Source organism: Hipposideros armiger, unplaced genomic scaffold, assembly GCF_001890085.2.
Source record: "Hipposideros armiger isolate ML-2016 unplaced genomic scaffold, ASM189008v1 scaffold_253, whole genome shotgun sequence".
NCBI lineage: Eukaryota > Metazoa > Chordata > Mammalia > Chiroptera > Hipposideridae > Hipposideros > Hipposideros armiger.
The window spans coordinates 1,168,874-1,188,158 of NW_017731603.1; the positions used below are offsets into that span (position 1 = coordinate 1,168,874).

Genomic DNA, 19,285 nt, shown 5'->3' on the forward strand with positions numbered 1-19,285 from the left:
AGAAAATGAAGGACACCGGTCCTCTTCTGTTGGTCAGCAGTCACGATGCCAGTCCAGGTTCAAGGGCAGGGGAAATAAACTCCACCCATTGGTGGAGCGGCATCACCTACTGGGAGGAGAGGAGCTGAAGGTGGCAGTCTTTGGAAGTCACCACACTGGTATTGTCCCTTTTAGAATCTCAAAGAATGAGGCACGAAGGGATCAGAAACCTCTCAGGACAAAGGGCAGAGGGTAAAGGTTGCCCAGTGATTGCTCTGTCCTGTCCCCTAATAATGTCCCCTCTATGTCTACCTGTCCACTCCCTACCTCTTTGTCATTTCGGGAGAGGGCTGTCATGTCGAGGCTGGGAGATGGCAAGTAGGGTGGTTTTGGCATATCAGATCTGTGACAGCCTCTCTCTCTCTGAATCAGGCACAGACTGGGACTTCCCTGGTTCCCATGACAAATTGATACCACGAGCCAAAGAAATCCCCCCAGACGCTAGCCACAATCTCTGGTCTTAACTTTCTTCAGGACCCAAGGGGACATAGCTGTAGGGTGGAACGGGTCTTGATCAGCCATCACTGTAACAAAGGAAATGATGGTGATAATATTGACAGTGGCAGGGCCAGCACCAAAAAAAAATAAATAAATAAAAAATGATGATAGTAATGAAAACTCCTTGGAGAGAATGGCTTTGGTGACAGTGATTGCCTTACTAATGGTGATGATAGTGAGGATGCTGGCATTGGTTGTGAAGGTGGTGCTGATGGTGGAGTGGAGGAGATGAGGGTTGGGTTGGACATGACAGCTCTGATCACTGGTGACTGGGGAGTAGGGTTCAATTAGGATACAATGGTGGAGGTAAAAATAGTGGCCAGAGTGCTGGTGATGACAGCTGCCATCTTATCTGGTGCCCCACAGAGACCCTGAAGACGCCCAGCTGCTGCCTGACCAGAGGTCTCGCCAGCCTGGCCCTTCCCCCCAAGAGGACATTGCCAACTTCCGGGTGCTGGTGAAGATCTTGCCGGTCATGGTGACCCTGGTGCCTTACTGGATGGTGTACTTCCAGGTAAGCACCCCTGCCCTTTTGCTTGGGGGAACTGGCTCCCTAGTCCCCTTACTGTCTCATCTTTCACCATAGAAGCCCAGGGCGTGCAGAAAGCGGGCAAGGGGTTCACAAAGTGAACTGCTGCTCTGTAGCAGCTGGTGTGGGCCTGGCACAATGCCATCTCAGTAGTCAAACTCCCTTGGGTGGCAGAGCACAAAGATCCCTGGAGACAGGGCTGAGGCCCAGTGATTTGAATGTCGCCCCATCTCTCTGGGCCTCAGTTCCCTCTTGTGGCTTTGGCAAAGGCTCTACCAGCTCCATAGCATTCAATATTCTCCAAACTTGGCAGCTGAGGCCCAGAGGTCTGCCAGTTGACCGAGGACCCATAGCAGTTAGGGGCACACTCAGTGTACTGAGTACTTCGTAACAGTCGTTCCCCACCCTGGATGTGCCTGAGAATCACCTGCGGAGCTTTTTAAAAGTACAGATTCTCAAATCCCACCTCTGAAATTGCTGGGGGAAGTCTCTGGTGTAATAAACTTCTCAGATGATACTGATACTCAGCCAGGTTCAAGAACCACTGCTTCCCACGACTCCCCAAGGGGAAGGTTTGTGGGGTGTGTGTGTGAGTGCATGTGCGTGTGTGCACGCGTGCGCGCGCGCGCGTGTGTGTGTGGGGGGTGGGGGGGTGGGCAGCAGCCTAACCCCAGTCCTCAGACCACAAGGTCATTGCATCCTGTATCCCCTTCATAGGCACCTTGTTTCAAGCTGCAGAAGATGAAAGTCAAGCAGGGCCAGCCTACTACTTGGGGGTGACACAGAGGTAGAAGGTGTCCATGATGGGACAGGGACATGGCAGGAGTGTGTCTCTGTGTGTCCATGGCTAACAGTCATACCACTTGTCAGAATATTGACATCCTTCCATACCAGTTAATAAATAGCTGCTGCCCAGAACAACCCAAGTGCCCTCCGCTGCCCCAGACCCTGCTGTGGGACTCTCCTGGACCCTCTCCCCTATATAACAACTAAATGGGTAATGCTTACACCTGTCACTGTGTCCAGAACCATTGCAATGGGTCAGTGACTACACATTTCCTGGCTATGTCACCCTGTGGGACTCGGCTAGGCCTCAGTGTCAGATGAACACTCCCCAGGGGGATAGCCATGTCATTATTTTCCCCAGATCAACAATTTATCCACTCCTACTCTTTGCCAGGCCCTAGAGACACCAGTATGTGTCTAACCAGCTGTCTCCAGCTCTGGAATAAGGCCACATGCACAGGTCACGGCCCTGGGAGCAGAGCAAAGAAAGCTCCCTGGCCAAGCCTGCTCCTGAGGAAGGAGAGTGGAGAGGGCACATTCCCCCTAAGGCTGGGGAGGGGACAGCTGCCCAGATGCCCTGTGCTACTGCTGGTAATGCCTGCCTGGGAGCTGGAGGCTCCTGGGATTGGAGGTGAGGGGGCCAGCTCTGTTCCAGCTTCACTTCCATCTCTCTTGGCAGATGCAGTCCACGTATGTCCTACAAGGTCTTCACCTCCACATCCCCAACATTTTCCCAAACTACCCTGGCAACAGCTCCGTGGCCCTGGGAGCCCAGGACATCGGCTATAAGGTGGGAGACAACTCTTATGTTCAGCCCCAGTTCCGGCTGGGCTGGGAGCTTCCTCCTAATTGAGGAGGAAATGAAGCTGCCTTTACACTCCCCTCCCCCAGTGGCAGGGTGTCCTCAGGGTATAGAAGAGGCACCCGGAGGGTGGGTGAACTTGTGCCACAGCCCAGCCATCTTGCTGAGATGCTCAACTGCTCAAAAGAATTCAGGCCAGTTCACTCACTCCCACTGCAGCTCTGAGCCAGCCTCGCTGCCAGTTTGCCCCAGGCCCTCAGATCAGGCGCACTGGGGTCCCTTCTCAACTCTGCCTTGTCCCCTTCGTCTCTGGTACCCCTGCCTTTCACCAGGACTTTCCAAACCAGTTCCTTGGCATTTCAGAGACTCATAAAATCAAAGATCTTTAGAGCGGGCAGATGAATGACATATTTGCCACTCCACCTCCAGTTCTTGCCCATGGCAGACATCACTAATCAATCATGACATTCTTTATGCTGAGCCTGTGAATGTTTCCGGCAGCCACTACCAACTGATAGAAGTTAGAGGAACCTATTTGCCATCCCTGATCTAATCCTACCCTTAGTTACACAGCTGAGGTGTGTGCCTTCCAGAGAGGGGAAGGGGCTGACTCTGGGCCACCCAGGGACAGTCTGGAGTCCAGGTCTCCCGGCTCCAGCCCTGAGCGCCTTCCACTCTGCTTGCCTGCCTCTGTTGGACCCCTCTTGCCCAGATCCCAGAAGCCTGGCTCCTCCTGGCTAACGTGGTCGTGGTGCTGGTCCTGGTGCCTGTGAAGGACCACCTGCTTGACCCTTTGCTGCTGCGGTGCAAGCTGCTTCCCTCTGCTCTGCAGAAGATGGCCCTGGGGATGTTCTTTGGTTTTGCCTCCGTCATTGTGGCAGGTGTGTGGACCTAAGTGGAGGGGCGTGAGGAGGGAGGCTGGTCTTGTCTGGGGATCGGTGGAAGCTGGCTCCACTGTGAGCTGATGATGCTGAAGCCGGGGACTTGGGCCAAGTATACCCTCCACCCATGGGTGCCAGTCTTGGCTTCCCAGAAGGTGCGATCTCAAGGAGACCCTCCTCATTGAGTCCAGCCCCCCATCATTTGACAGATGAAGAAACTCAGGCCAAGAGAGGAAAACAGATTTTCCCCAGTGGGATGTAAACTGCCTGAAGACAGGGATTTTCTTTTTTATTTATGGCTATGAATGATGCACGTGGGCACTCAACACATGTGTTAAATGAATTTTCTAAAGATACACAGCCTCTTAGTGGCACATGGGCAATTTTTTTTAAAGTATTTATTCTCTTCCTTCTTCCATTTCAAAAAGATTTGAAGCTGCTTATGAAAAGGGGTTCAAGTAAAGCAGGCTTCTGTGCTATTGCACAGACTTCGGCCCTTTTGACTTAGTCACTTAATGATCCTGAAGTTTCTTAGAGTCTCTGAGCCTCATCTTTAAAATGGGCCTAGTAATTCATTCAGATCCTGTGCAGGGTCCAGGCCCTACCCACATGGAATGTCGTCCAGCCAGGGTGTTCTGAGGACTAAGATGAAGTCTGTAAAGCACCCAGTACCGTGCCTGGATCACAAGTAGGAGCCAGAGGAATTAAAGCTCAATCAACAGGATTGTATTGCAAGGGTGAAAACCAAGCTAGATTTCAAAGCTATGTGCCTTAATGAGTTTTGTCCTATTTCATCCTCACAATAACCCTGGGATTTTTATTCCTACCTCCTGCATAAGGGAGCTGGGTCTCAGCGAGGTTAGGTGACTTGCCCAAGGTCACACAGCCCGCCAGTGGCAGGGCCAGTATTGGAACCCAAGACACCTAACTCCACATCTAGTCTTCATGTCACTAGAGCACAGCTGTCTCCTAAGCAGTGAAGGGGAAGGAAATAAAAGAAACTTGAAAGCCAGGTTAGAAACCCTGCTATAATACTTGATGCTACAGTAGAAGAGCCATGTGATACCATAGAAAGTGGACCAGCTTTGAAACCAGACACACTGGGGCTCAAATCCAGCCTCAACTACTTATCGGCAGCCTGACTCTGGGCTGGTTGTTTAACCTAAATTTCTCTTTCTTCATTTGCAAGAATGCATATTAAATGCCTAGCACACAACAGGCTCTCGATTAATGAGAGCTGTTACAGTTATTGAGTGCAAATCCTAGCTCTGAGCTTCCTTGCAGCCGAGGCGAAAAGGGAAGAGTTAGAACCCAAATCTTGACACACACACACACCCTTGACCAGCATTCTTTCCCTCACCTGCTGCCTAGTCAGTCTTTGGCTATTTAGAGATAATACCCACCACATGCCAAGCTCTGCCACAAGCTAAGCTGCCTGGAATGGGCCTGGCTGTAGTCCCTCTCTGTCCCCCACCAGGAATCCTGGAGATGAAGCGTTTAGAGTACATCCATCACAACCAGACTGTGTCCCAGCAGATCGGGCACAACACGTACTATGCAGCACCACTGTCCATCTGGTGGCAGATCCCTCAGTACCTGCTCATCGGAATCAGTGAGATCTTTGCCAGCATCCCAGGTACCCTGGACCCCACCCCTGCTCTTTCACCAGTGATGGGCTCAGCCTGGTGGTGCCTCGAAGTTAGAGGTCTCACAGGTGTAGCTTCTAGAGCTAGCCTGCATGGAGGAAAGCAGGGTTTTCTGAGTGGGGCTACATTCACCCAGTGGGGTTTTATTAGCCCTTGTTTTGTGCCAGGCACTGTGATAGGCACTGGGGATTTGGAGCTGGGGCTTCCTCAGCTGCTGGCACGGGGGGGAAGCTGGTGGGACTCACTCGGTGTGTGCTGGGGAAACAGCCTCCCGAACACTGAACCCGGTGGGATGCTGTAGAAGTGACTGTAGGGTGCTGGGGAAGCCCTGGGGCAAGGTGGGGAGGGGTCAGAACTCATCAGGTAGCCGCAAGGACCTCACAGGCAAAGGGAGCAGCATAAGCAAAGAGCAGAGCCTTGCGTGGAGTTGGGAGTGAAGGCTGGAGAGGCGCTGGGCTTGGTGGGTTGAGCCTGGGGATGTTGAGGTTTCTCCCTGGGGCAGTAGCCCCACCCCAAGGGGGTTGGGGCAGGGAAAGGACCCCATTAGAGATTTTAGACCTTTGGCTGTGTGAGGAGGAGGACACGAGACAGGGGAGTTTAGGAGGCATTTGCAGAGGCCAGGTGGGAAATGACCAGGGCTAGGGTTCGGCCCGGGGCAGTGGGAACAGAGAGGAAGGCAGACATTAAGAAGTTTCTGAGGTTGAATGAAAATGACCTGGTGATGACACTAAAGGTGAGCAGAAAGTGTAGGGGAGAGGGTGAAGATAGCAGGTAGGTGGGGGAGGAGAGCAGACAGAGCTCTTGGGGCAATGTGGGGGCCGTTCAGGTGGGTGTCCACTTGCTGGATGACAGGTCACTGGTGCATGGGCATCATCATAGCCATGGGGCCATCAATCATCCAGGGAAAGCCAGGATGGAGGCTGGCTGGCGGTGGGGTGGGGTTATGGCCCAGTGGGCGGGGACCTGAGCCCTTTCTCTGCTCCTCCACCGGCTCCTGAGGTCTTCCGTCCTCCCTCTGCAGGCCTGGAGTTCGCGTACTCAGAGGCCCCGCGCTCCATGCAGGGCGCCATCATGGGCATCTTCTTCTGCCTGTCGGGGGTAGGCTCGCTGTTGGGCTCCAGCCTGGTGGCACTGCTGTCACTGCCAGGGGGCTGGCTGCACTGCCCCCTGGACCATGGTGAGTATGGGGGCCTCCCTGGAAGTAGGGAGGTGTGGAAAGGAGGTGGCGACTGCTAAGTGCTTTGGCCCCCAGCAGAATGAAGCAGCAAGCTGGAGTCAGATGGGCTTCTAGCTCAAGTTGGCCAATCACCGATAACATGGCTTCCCTTCCTTGGGCCTCAATTTCCCTGTCAAAAAGGACATATGGAACTCACTGGGCCACCAAGGCTCCTTCCCGCTTCTGGAACTCTGCCATTCTGGCCGAGGGGTCACTTTTCCCTGTGGTCTTTGTGTTGTAAGCCCCCTGAAAGAACAGCTAGCTAACCGGGAATTGTAGAGACCTAGGGCAGCCAGCTCGAGGGCTATCTGCCCAGTGTCTTCAGGTCGCACCTGCTAGCCACACTGCTTCAGCTGCCAGCTCCGGGGGAGCCCTGCCCTGACCCAAATGTCAACCCCTCCTTTCCCTAGGGAACATCAACAATTGCCAGATGGACCGGTACTTCTTCCTGCTGGCTGGCATTCAGGCTGCCACAGCTCTCCTGTTTATGTGGATTGCTGGTCGCTACGAGAGGGCAGCTTGTAGCCCAGCCTCCCAAAGCTGTCTCAGCAGGGATAGGGGCTGACATACCCTCACCCACCCCTCCACGTCTCTCCACCGGAAAACAGACAGCAGCAGTCCCAGCTGGCGTTTCCTTCTTGGTTTATTCTGTACCCAACGTTAGAATGAAATGGTTCCCATAAATAAGGGGCATGAGCCGTTTCTTATGACCATGGTCCATGACAAGGGGCAGGGCAGAGGGGGCCTGGGTGGGAGTCCTTGCGAGGGACCAGGCAGGGGACTTGGATCAACAAGCACCAGAGGATGAGCAGGCGGCTGCCCGAGGCCAACAAGGCTGGGCCAGGCAGGCCAGGAGGGGTCAGGAGCTGCCCCGGATCCTCTCCATGTAACTGCGCAGCTCCTCAGGGTCCTTCAGCCCCATGTCCTCACACACCCAGCGGATGTCTTCCTCGCCTGCCACCAGGATGGACTGCACAGCAGGGGCCCCCACGGGCTCCTCAGGCAGCTGGGCTAGGGGAGCTGGTGCAAACGTCACAAACTCAACACGCTTCCGCCGCCCCCCAGCTTCCTTTCGGGCCAGGGTGCTCGGGGAGCTGGCGGTGCCCCCAGCAGGTACTGTCGCCACGGTCTGGGCCTCCCCTCCCCCACTTCCACAGGGGCAGCTCCTCTCCCCCTTGGGCAGGCCAGGGGACTGCCGGTCCAGCTGGCGGCTCAGTTCCTCCTGATCAGTGCCCAGCCAGACCCAGTTGTGGGGCTGGGGCGAGGCAGGGTCATTGGCACTGTCAGGAGGCTCCTTGCGCTGATAGCGCAGCACGAAGACCACACCATTGACCAGGAAGATGAGGATGGCCAGACAGAAGATGCCCAGCAGGGCATACATGCCTAGTTCTAGGTTGGTGACCCGCTGAGGGGCGGGGACCATCTCCTCCTCTTCCTCTTCCTCTTCCGTAGCCTCTGCCGCCTCCTTCCCAGCCTCCTCCTCTGCCCGCTCAAACTTGTCCCTCACACCCCCACTGCCCCCCACACTGCCTGCTGCCTGCCCTTCACCACTTATGCTGGTCTCCATGGCTGGTGAGCTCCGGGCAAGGCTGGATGGGAGGGCAGGGGCCGGCGTGGGAGCAGGAGGCAGCCCTAGCCAGGCTGTGCCAGAGGCCAGGGGCACACGGTGACGGCCCCGGCGGCAGGGCTCAGGTGGGTGCAGAGACACATGCAGGGGCAGCCCCTCGGGGCCCGCCCCACTCACCACCACCCCGAGCTGGGCACCCTGACCCTCGGCTGGCAGGACGGCGCCAGGCTCCTCGGCCGAAACGGAGAGTCCCAGGTCACGATGGTCGTAGAGCTCAGCGGGGGCCAGGGTGTGGTCAGAGAAGGACAGCCACAGGGAGAGGGCCACCTCCTGTGGGGCACACGGACACAGGCAGAGACACGCGAAAGCACGCACGCATGCACACAGAGACCACTCCCACAGAGACAGGCCACACGGAGCGGGAGAGACCAGAGAGAAAACAGACACAGGCAGATGGACAAAACACAGGGAGAGAGGGGACGTGTGTCAATCACCTGCTGGCCACTCAGCCCCAGCATCTGAGTCATTGGGAGGGTCCTCAGTTAGAGCCATCTAATCAACCTCCCACACGCCAGACAGACACTGCTTGATCATCTCCAGCCGAAGAGAGCTCACTCCCTTACAGGGCAGTCAGTCCTCATTATGAAAACCCTAAGGTGAGGGGTAGAGGTGCCACCCATCCCCCTGTCATCAGCCCCCATCCGGAGATGTTGACTTTATCCCCCTGATCCCCAGCTGTCACCTGCTTTGGGGCGGGAAAGGCTGACTGTGCCCAGCACGTGGCTGTGACCTCTCCGGGGTGGGCAGTGCCCCGGCTGAGGGCCAGCGAGATGCCCATTACTGGCTGCACCCGAAGCTCCAGCACTGAGACCTTGTCATCTGTCACGGCCAGTGCCTGCTCCCCCAGGATGGAGTCAGAGAGCGGGGAACGCACCTGAGGGTGAGAGGGAGCTGGAGGTGGGGGGTCCTCACACACTGACATCTTTTCCCCTCTGAGACCCCAGCAGCCCCACAAAGATCTGGTTTCTGCTCCCAGCATCCACACAGGCTGCTCTCCCCAGCCCTTTGCACCCTAACTCCATGCCTGGACCCCAATCCCACACATGGGGGACAGTTCCCTCCTTTCTTAAGACCTGGCCCCACGTGCCCATCCCCAGCCCTTCACACCTAAAAAACTTCTCCCATTACACAGGCCACCCTCTTCTCACCCAATCCCCAACCCCACTGGGCTCACACCTCGCCAGGTACACCCTGGGCTCCTCTGACACTCTTCACAGCTGCCCATGAACATTCTGGGGGCCACCTACACCTTCCTCAGGGGGGCTGCTCACCTCAATAGAGGTGACGCCGGGCTCTCGGCCCACCAGGACGTGGCCGCCCTCCAGCGAGGCTACACGAGGGTCTTGCACGCGGGCGTGGGGTGCCACGAGGTGGGACACGTCCAGCAGCCAGTCGGGGCCGAGCAGGTGGGTGAGGCGACGGCCGCCGTCCAGCGGGTGGGCCGCAAAGGGGACTAGGAAGCGCACGTTGGCGCGCTGGTACTGCAGACGGCAACTGCGGGCTCGCCGCTCCGCCTCCTCTGCTGCAGCAGCCTCAGGCTCTAGCGCCCTGCGGAAAAGGGACAACCCAGGGGAGGGGCATCAGCACGGGCTCCGCCCCCAACCGCGAGAACAGGCTCGCTGGAGACCCCTGTTCCCAAAGAGCAGCAAGAGCAGCGTTCCTCAAACCCCGCCCACAGCTCCCTGTTAGGTCAGGCCCCTCCACCTGCAAGCACTGCATCCCAGCCCCATTCCTGATTAGTGCCTGTACCTATCCATCAAACTGCTCTCTCCCTCCTCCTGCTCCTAATCAGAACTCCAGGGACCCAAAAAGAGCCCCTCTCCACTTCCCCCGCCCCCTACCGGAAGGCCAAATGACGCTCACTCTCTCTGAGGCCTGGGAGGGCAGGTTCCAGAGGCCAGAGGCCACCTCGCCCTTGGGCTCTAAGTGCCATCTTAGGCTTTGAGGATACAGCAGTGAACAGAATAGATAACCCCTGCCCTCAAGGGCTTACAGTCTAGGGGAGTGGTGTGCAGGGGGCAGACAGACTACAAACAAGACGAATCAGGTAATACAGCATATTAGAAAGGGATCTGGTCCATAGAAGTGTGGCGGGGAGGGAGAGGGAGTTGTGGAGGTCGGCAGTGACGACGTGGTCAGAGGCTGTGTGGTGAAGGGCCGTAGTCCCATCGGTAGAAGGAACTGCAAGCAACTGGGCAGTTTTTCAGAACCCAGCTCAAGCCCGTGGCTGTGTCCCAGGCCTTCTCTCAGTCCCACAGCAACTTCGCCAGGCCAGCCAGCTTCCACAGGCCTCCACTCACCCGTCAGCTGAGCTGGGTACCCTCCAGCCTCGGACCTGCTCGAGGGTGGTGTCAGTCAGCTCGATGCGGAGGGGCAGCAGCGGGGCCCACACCGTCAGCCGCAGCGAGGCCCGCAGCCGGCGCCACCAGAAGTCCACTCTCACCCCCTGAGCACCCCGGCTCTCCTTGCCAGCCACAAACACGGCGTCACAGGCCTCGGACACCTGTGGGAGGACAAAGGGTAGGGGGTGGGCTAAGCCAGGAAAGATGGCTGTGGGCCAGAGAGGGCAGCCCTGACCCCAATCCCTAAGAAGGGGTAAGGCTCTGTATGTTCCTGTAATGCACGTCCTTAGGTAAGATTTCACCATGCATCCAGGATCCATTCTTCCCGGAGGAACCAGCCATTCCAAGTCCACCTGGGGCTCAGTTGGGGAAACTGGCTATTTGCATACAACAGTATCTTTCTCCTGACAGAGGGTTTGAATCCACAAATTTGCCTCCTTGTTAGTGCTGGCCTCTGACTTTGGTGCCGGAGCTACCTGGCAACCAGCTACAGATAGGTAGGCAGAGGTGGAAGGGTAAGACAAAGCTACCCACTGGAGCCCTCAGGTAGGAACCACTTACCCAGGGCAGCCAGGATTTAGGAAATACAGGCTCTGGGCTTCCCCTCTTACAACTTCCAGATGGGGAAAGTTGCCAGCCCTTTCATACCTCACAGGTCATTATGATGCTCCAATAATAATTACTGTCATTATTTGTATATAGTTGTTATTATAACAGTAGGTTCCATAGTTTCAGCTCCTGCTCTCTGCTGGATACTGTTTTAGGGTCTTTTCATTCTTACAACATCCCTAACATATATTCCCATTTTAAAGCTTAAGAAACTGAGGCTCAGAGAGGTTAAGAGACTTGTCCACAACCACACAGCTAGTCGATACCAAAGATGGGTTTCAAACTGAAACTTTCTGATCCCAAAGTACATGCTCTTAACTCTCCCACGGCAGCTCATTTGCCAATGCAATAATGAACACGGAAGGGCCTAAATTGGGGGCAGTTAGGGCTACAGAGCTCCCACGTGACTCTGGAGAGAGGAGGTGGGAACAAAGGAAGTTGAAACTGTGGCTCCCCCCATGAAGTTTCTGGTGTCAAGAAGCAGCTGTTCTCTTGGGAACCTGAATGGGGAAGGAGGAAAGCAGTGTGTACATCACTGCATGCACAAATGCGTACTCACGCGGGGTTGGCATGTGCCACTCACCTGCAGGACCTGTGCGTTGGCCGACTCGCAGCCAATGTGCTCTGTCACCTCCACCAGAGCCCCCCCACTGTCCACGGTGACAAGGCGCACGGGGACATGCCGCGGCACTCCAGTCAGTGGTGCTGTATTGACCAGCTCCTCGGCCTAGGAATGCAGGAAGAGCTTAGCCCCAAGCTCTTCACCTCACTTGGCCTCCCACCTGGCCGGGCAGAGGGGGGAACCTTACCTTGGCCAGAGGGATGAGAGCTCTTATGTCCCGCTCTGATACCAGGATCTCCCACACCATTTTGTCCTTCTCCGCTTCGGGGGCCTGGCCCGGATACTCCAGCTGCCATGTGACAGGGCGAGTGACTGCCACACCCCCACTGGTGCCATTGTCCACCAAAAAGTCCACCCATAGGAACTCAGACAGTTCAAGGGGGCTGCTGGCCAGAAGAGAGGAAAACTGAGTGCTTGTTAGCAGCCAGGCACTGTCTTAAGCACCTCCTGTATTCATGAGGTAGGTTCTGTAATCATCTCCATTTTACAGATGAGAAAACTAAGGTACAGAGGTTATAAGTATGACTTGCCCAAGGTCATACAGTAAAAAGTGGCAGGGCTGGGATTAAACCCAAACTTCCTAGTTCCAGAGCTCAAGCTCTTATCCACTCTTGGCCCCTGCAAGGTCCATGTAGCCACCTAACTCCTCCCCCTCCCCGGATGCTTGCTAGCTCTCCTGCCTTCCTGGGCCTCCTCCTCTCAGACATCTGCCTTCCACAGCCATCAGGGTGGCATAAAGCATCTGATTCCATTTCTGTGAAGGAGGAAGGTTCGTGTCCAAGCCCCAGGACTAGCACTCGACCCTCTGAATAATAACCCTTACGGCTTCCTTTGATCTAGCACCTGTTATGTGGCAGCAACTGGCCTTGTTGCTGGCTATACAGCATCTGATTTTATTTTTACAATCCCTAAGGGATGCATTTTTATCCCCATTTTACAAGTGAGGAAACTGAGGCTCTGGTGAGGAGGGGGGTACGGGGAGGTTAACTGGCTTGCCCAAGGTTATTCATCCAAAAAGTATCAGAACTAAGATTCCAACAGGAGCTACAAAGCCCATGGCCTTGACCCAGACTCAGGGCACGAATAAAAAGGGTTTGTAAATGTTAAGAATTGCAGCTGGGCTTTTTGGGAATATTAATGGCCCTCCAAAAGGGGCCATTTATTGGTGGTGGGAGGAGGGTACATTTATTGGCTGTGAGAGCTGTAACTGAGGTGCCAGGATAGGTTGGCATCACCTAGAATAAGACAGACACTCACTGTACCTGGCACATGACTAGGATAGATAAATATTAATAGTAGCTGAATGAATGAATGAATGAATGAATGCTATATCGGCTTTGTGCTGCTTCCTTGAAGGAGCCTGTTCTTTGTGCCTACTGACATGGGAATATGGAGGCAGTAAGGCAGCCGTCTTCCCTGGAACCTCATAAATCTACCCACCAGCAGTCCCTCCTCTGCCCCCTGGTGGAGGAAACTGCCCACCTGGCGTCTTGCCCCGTGGGCCCGGCTCGGTGGCAGGTGATGAGGGTGGTGTGGTGCTTGGAGCCCTTGAAGCGGTCCAGCTTGGCAGTCCAGAGGGTGGGCTGGGCTGGGCGGGCAGCCGTCACGTGCAGCCCCTTCTTCACCTTGATCCTGGCGGGGAGGACACAAGTCCAGTTTGTCAAGGTGGGTACTGAACTGTGGACAGGCTCCAAGGGGGAAGAAGGGGGCTAAAGACACCAGGCTCCTGTCTGGCCTCCCCCGGCTCAGGTCTGAATATCGTCCTACGCCGTTCTCTGATTCAGAAGGACCCCATCTCAACACAGGTCATGCCATCCATATAGCTCCCCTCCACTCGAAGATCCCTTATGATGTTCCACTGACCACAAGGTCAAATCCTAGCCTGGCATGCGTGGCCTTCCAGGGTATGGTCCAGTTTCTCCGGCTGTGATATCTTTCCATCACTCTTTGCTTTCGCTGCACCCAAAGATCTTTCCCACATACACAATGCACTCAGGCCTCTAAGCCTTTGCTTAGGCTGTGCCTTCTGCCTGGCCTGCCCTTCCTTTCTTCATCTGCTCATTCTTCAAGCCTCCAGCAACTGAAATAGCATGTCCTTTAGAAAGCTTTTCCCGTGGCAGGATGAATTTCTCCTTCCTCCACCCGCTACCTCAAACCTCCGCAGCATTTTGTACCTTCATCGGAGCATATAATCCAGCTCATGTTTGCCCAGCTCCCTGCCCTACCACTGGGGGACCCTTAGTGCCCGGTGGGGACAGGGCCTTGCTCCTCTCTCCAGTGTAGAGATACAGGGCTGGGCAGATTTTAAGGTTCAGGAAAGATCTTCTGAGTGTGTGAGTGAGCACAGGAGGGCCTGAGAGAAAGGTGAGGGGACAGGCGCCTGAGAGACACATGGGGATGGGACACACACAAACCCAAATATGGAACAAGCAAGTCACTCTCTGCAAATCCTTGTCACGGGGATTGGGTTGGGGGGCTACTGTGGGGGGGCTACTCTGCAGAAAGGGACACAAAGAGGGAGTCCTTCCTATGGAGAGGAGTGGGCTGTGTCCAAAGGTGAGGGACCTGTGCCGAGGGTAGCAAGCGGGGGAGAACCTGTAGACGAGTGTGACTGGGGCAAATCCCCTCCTGGGGCATTAGAGCATTAACCACCCCAGTCACTGCACTTGCCGGTTTCCAAGCCCTGTCCGGTTTCCCCTCCCTGAAGCCTCACAGCTGCCCTTTGAAGTGGGCAAGTTAGCCCCACTGGACCAAGGAGTCTTGGGGAGGTGCCAGGAAAGGGGCGCTTCCTACTTCTAACTCTAAGTTCAGGGCTATGCCCACTGCTGGGTCCTGCCTGCTGCCAGGGCAATCACGGCACTTGACCTGAATGGGGTTTGGTGGACCCATATTTGCAGAGGTTAAGGATTCTAGTCAGGACCCCAAGAGGAGGAGGCCCCTGCCCAGTCTTCCTGCAGAGGTTCCTGCTTCCAACCCACCCCCGGGGGCCCAGTGCTCACCGCAGGGTCAGGACGCTGGCTGTGAAGTTGTGCCGAAGCAAGAGGGTGGCACTGAAAAGCTGGCCGGGCCGCACAGGCACATCAGGCACCCGCAGAGTCACTGCCTCATCTAAGGGAACCTCCTGGTACTGCGGTGGGTCTGCGGGTCGCAGCTCCACACTGCCCACTGGGAGGGCCTGTTCGCCAGGGTCCTGTTCCCCACCAGGGCCACAGCCTCCAGGGCCCTCGGCGGCAGGCTCCAGCGTGTAGGCCAGCTCGGCCCGTGTGATGGAGCCTTGGGAGAACCAGTGCGACGGGAATTCCATCTCCACCACGCAGGCACCCAGGGATGGCTGCAAAGACACGACGGCCATGGTTGGCCGGCAGAGGAGGGTATTCCCGACGCTCATGGCAGGAAACCCAGAGCTGAAGTGGTCCCTGACAGCAGGGCCAGCACGGGCCAGAGACAAACCCCAGGTGACACAGCGAACTAGCAGCAGGGCTGGGGCTAGGTCTCCGAATGCACCCACAGGGCCACTCGTCTACCTTTGGGAACAGTCTCATTCCAAAGCAAACACATTCCAGAGCCACCTCCTACCATGCCCCAGGACCACCCTAACTACAACTCAGGTTTCTCAGGGTCCCAAAGTCCACCAAATACCTCTTTTCAGTGGACTCCTGTACCAGACTCCAAAATAGTGAAAATCGCAATTGTAAAAGTAACACTGACAATCACGCAAACACTTGCTGAGGGATTGCTCTGTGCCAGGCACGGCGTTCATCTCATTTATTCTTTATTCCAACTCCATATGAGGTAGGAATTGTTATTACCCCATTTTACAGGTGAGGAAACTGAGATTAAGTTACTTGCCTCAAATCATATACAATGGACTGAACTCCATAAGGGGCTCTAAATAACCCTTTCACAGGGTCCCAGCAAAGCTAGCAGAGCAGGAATGAAGTCAGGTGGTCCATGATCCCCCAAACTTCCCAGGTGTGGTAAGCCCTCTCTTCCCTACTCCGGGACCACCCTCTGGCTGGCGCAGCAGCAGAGCCAGCCTGGGTGGGGCCCGCCCACTCACCTGGAATCGGCAGGCTCGGTGAGCAGTGCCTGCAGGGTGTGTGGCATGGAGCCGGGCACAAGGCAGGCTGCCAGGCCCAGGTGGCCAATCCTGCCCTTTGAGGTGGAAGAGGACCCGGGCGTGGGGCTCTGCTGGCGTCACGGCTGCTTCCACAGACACGGCCCGCACGTCCCATGGGACTGGCCGTTGGTGGGGTTCAGTGACCCGAGGAGGGACAACCTGGAGGGAGAATGGGGGTATGCAACAGAGCAGGGGGTAGGGGGAAGCGAGATCTGGGAAGATGGGATGTCAGTCTTCCAGTTCCAGCCTGGCAGGAGAGAGCCTTTATGGGCCTCAGTTTCCCCCTCTGGAAAACAGGAAGCACGGCTGGGGCAGGCCCCTGAGCCACACACAGCGGACCTCAGCTCTGAGTCCTGTTAGCCTGGGAGTCCCCGGCGCCCCCTCCTTCCTTACCTGCTGAGTGGCAAAGGGTGGGTAGGCGGCCCGGAGAAGTGGCTGGGCCCTGGGCCAGGGCTGCAGGAGCAGAAAGGTCTCAGATCGGGAACCCATAGAGGAGTTGGCAGGTGGGTAGCGGCCCACCTGCTGCACACGGAAGTGTTCAGGGGCATCCAGGAGCTCCAGGGCTGCTGGCAGGTAGACAGGGTCCAGGGGGTCCTGGTCACAGTCCACTGAAGAGGGAGAAGGGGTAGAGATGGTGACAGCTCCAGAGCTGGCAGGGGCTGAACTGAGTTCGGTCCTGGGGCACAGTGACGGTGGGCAGTGGAGGAAGAAATGGGTTATTAATGTCCCACACCCCCAGGATGTGTGTGTGGGGGGAATCTCCCCATGGCACAGATGAGGAAACTGAGGCTCAAAGAGCCTTATGCAGGTAGCAGGTGACAGGGTCAGGATCTGAATCTGATCCAGGACCGGATGCCAGTCTCGAGCCATTTCTTCTTCCACTTTCCACAGACCCACGCCTTCCTCCCTCCAGCAGATCCTTCTCGATGTCTCCTCCTCCCCCCCCCCATTCCTAGCTTCTACCTAATTGCTTCTGACACCAAGGCATTCATGGGGTACAGCTCTTTCCAGACAGGGCCTACAGGGTAAAAGGTGGTGACCAGGTGAGTTTTGTAGAAGTAGAGACCCTGTCTCTGTCCCTGGGTCCTTGGCCAAACTTAGCTGGGCATCCACCCTCCCTCACCATGGCAATCTCACACTGGTTTCCCAAACTTGCTTCATTCTTCCTTGTCCCAACTGAGCACTGGAGTGCAAGAGCGGGAAGGAGGTGGTGGGTGGGAACCACGAGCCTGGAAGAGAGTCTGGTATCCAATACCCGGAAGGACAAAGGACCACTAAGGCCATATTTGATTTGTACCAACTGTTAGTTGGCCTTAATAATAATAAACATTTTTTGAACACTATACTATACGCAAGCTACCATTTTAAACACTTTACATGTATTAACTCTTTCAGTTTTTGTAATAACTCTGAGAACTAGCTTCTGTTACTATTGACCCCATTTTATGAAGGTAGAAAATGAGGCTGGGGGGGTTAAGGTATTTGCCTGGGGGTCCCACAGCTGTGCATGGTGGAGCTGGGAGTCAGAGACCAGGCATCAACCACTGGACCACCTAGCGTCCCCACTCTCCGCCTCTCTCTCTACCCGATGCTGTTTGCGACGGTGTTCACTCCCTAGACCCTGGTTCTCTCCCTCCTCCTTCAGGGCCAGGAGTGAATATTGCCTCCTTAAGGAAGCCCTCCTTGACTGCCTGTCCTCCGTCATTTACACCCTTGGTTGCTTCCTCTGAATTAGTCATGCTCCTGTTTATCAGCGAGGCCTTGTCTTACTGATCCTGGACCCCAAACTGGGCAGTGCTTCCTAGAGAGGATGTCCTGGGAGCCTGGAGACCTGCATTTATGTCCTAACTCTGCCTCGATGAAAGTTGAGCCAGTCAGTTAACACCTTGGAGCCTCTGTTTCCTCCTCACCTGTAGAATCGGCACTTGTGACACTGTGGACAGGGGAGGGCTTTGTAAACTGTGGAGCGAAGTCTGAAAGAGGGGTTATTGCCGCTGCATAATGGATGTGACAGGGCTTTCCTCATCTTTCTGTGTAAGGGGTTATTAGGGCTCCCACAGGGTCCCCTGGGGAGGGGAGCAGGTGGCTGAAAGCAGCCTCAGAGCAAGCTCCCTCTCAGTCCTGCTGCTGGGCTGGGGGACTTGATAGTTTCAACCTCCTTCAATACTCGCCCCTCACCACCACCACCACCAATGAGCATGTTTCTGAGACACTCCCCCCATCCCCCCCCCCCAAGTGTAACAGGTGAGTGACTATGGCTCCCTGGGAGCAGCCCCTGGCCTCCGTTCCTCCTCCTCCTCCTCCATTGCCTGGGTAATTACAAGATGCTCTGAGGCCTGACTCCCACTGACTCCCATCACCCAGAACTCAGCTTTGTCGGTGGGGGTGAGAGGGGTAGAGAACGCCTCACTCTTCTGTGGCATCACCCCCCTAAGCAGCCACAGCCCAGGACAAGGGCAGTATGATCTCCACCCCAGGGCGCAGAGGAGTCCCTGCCCTTCTTCCAGTGATGGGGATCCCCATAAGGGCTCAGGAAGGCACGAAGGGGACAATCTCTTGGGACTCCGAGGTCAGAGAGCTACTTGGGGCAGGGGGAGGGCCGCTGCATATCTCGAAGGTCTCAGGCAGAGGGTCTGCGTTCCGTTCCCCGGGGGTGGGGTTGACGGTGGGAGGAGACTGGGAGCCACGGGGTGCCGCTCTGTGGAGGGCAGATTAGGGCGCGGGAGCGCCCAGGTCAGGGCCAGCTGGGTTAGATGCCCTGGCTGGAGGGGAAGACCGCGGAAGGTGCGGGAACCGAGTCGGCGGTTGGCGAGGTGAGCCCCGGGGCCCGGCTGGTTCTGGGTCAGGAAGGAGTTGCCGGGTTGTGCAAGGTGAAAGCAGCAGCGGGGGCGCGCGGCTGGAGGCAAGATCCCGGGGTGAGATCTCGCCAGCCCAGGGCACGCCGAGGACGAGCCCGCTGGGGTTTAGTCCCCGCACCCGCAGGATCCCGGCTCCAGGACATCCCTCGTGCCTGGCCGTGGCCGGGACCCTCGCCCCGCCCCGTCCCTCCCCTCCCGCTGACCTCTCAGGACGTCCAGGGCGAGGGCCACCAGGAAGCAGAGCCAGGGGCCGCAGGGCCCCCGGGGAGCCGCTGCTGCGCGCTTCGCCATCAGGGCGCACATCCTTCCCACCGCAGGCGGGGTCTAGGCGGGCGGCTCAGGTGGCCGCGGGCCGCCGGGCATCTCCCGCGCCCGCTCGGCGCCGGCCCTCTCTGGCCGGCTGAGTCCCAGCAGCCGCCTGCCCGGCCGCCCGCCCGCGGCTGCAGTTCCCAGACAATGGAGCGGGAGCTGGAGCAGGAGGTGGGAGGGAGAACACGGAGCACATGGGCTGCCCCTCCGCCCCGCTGGGTCCTAGTGCCCGACGGATCTCCAACCACCGGACGCCCCCGCACTCAAAGTCGGGAAGAAGGCCACTCCCCCTGGAGACCGAACAGCGGGGGACTGACCCATCTCTGCCAAGAGGGACGGGCCGTGTTCTGTTCACTCCCTCTCGGAAGCTCCAGACCGAGGAGCAAAAAGTCACTTCCTCT

General features: G+C 56.7%; 2 protein-coding genes across 3 annotated transcripts in view; one reads left to right on the forward strand and one right to left on the reverse strand.

Annotated features, from left to right (window-relative positions):
• Positions 1-7,084, forward strand: part of SLC15A3 (solute carrier family 15 member 3) — a 12,761-nt gene extending 5,677 nt beyond the window's left edge. The window contains exons 3-8 of the mRNA XM_019655958.1: positions 904-1,051; positions 2,532-2,642; positions 3,367-3,535; positions 5,013-5,171; positions 6,203-6,358; positions 6,808-7,084. Of these exons, the coding sequence (XP_019511503.1) occupies positions 904-1,051; positions 2,532-2,642; positions 3,367-3,535; positions 5,013-5,171; positions 6,203-6,358; positions 6,808-6,962 (898 nt within the window). The 3' untranslated portion in view covers positions 6,963-7,084. The remainder of the gene's footprint in view (positions 1-903; positions 1,052-2,531; positions 2,643-3,366; positions 3,536-5,012; positions 5,172-6,202; positions 6,359-6,807) is intronic.
• TMEM132A (transmembrane protein 132A) lies at positions 7,023-19,269 on the reverse strand. 2 transcript variants are annotated; one of them, XM_019656053.1, is made up of 11 exons: positions 18,779-19,269; positions 16,111-16,325; positions 15,658-15,876; positions 14,597-14,928; positions 13,080-13,229; positions 11,785-11,980; positions 11,559-11,702; positions 10,325-10,527; positions 9,296-9,572; positions 8,707-8,898; positions 7,023-8,294 (listed from the first exon to the last, which is right to left on the reverse strand). In XM_019656053.1, exons 1-11 carry the CDS (start codon positions 18,876-18,878, stop codon positions 7,257-7,259), a joined length of 3,066 nt encoding a protein of 1,021 aa, XP_019511598.1. In that variant the 5' UTR covers positions 18,879-19,269; the 3' UTR covers positions 7,023-7,256. The 2 variants fall into 2 exon arrangements, with proteins under 2 accessions (XP_019511598.1, XP_019511597.1); XM_019656052.1 differs by having other exon boundaries at positions 11,785-11,983; positions 18,779-19,061.
• Positions 19,270-19,285: the final 16 nt, after the last annotated feature.

Bases quoted from the DNA above. Each gene is read 5' to 3' on its own strand.
- TMEM132A (XM_019656052.1), bottom strand. From the start codon at position 18,878: ATGTGCGCCCTGATGGCGAAGCGCGCAGCAGCGGCTCCCCGGGGGCCC. The intron at 15,877-16,110 runs GTAAGGAAGGAG...TTCTCCCTCCAG, and splicing joins CACCCTTTGCCACTCAGCAG to GTTGTCCCTCCTCGGGTCAC. The intron at 9,573-10,324 runs GTGAGTGGAGGC...CCTTTTCCGCAG, and splicing joins GTACCCAGCTCAGCTGACGG to GGCGCTAGAGCCTGAGGCTG.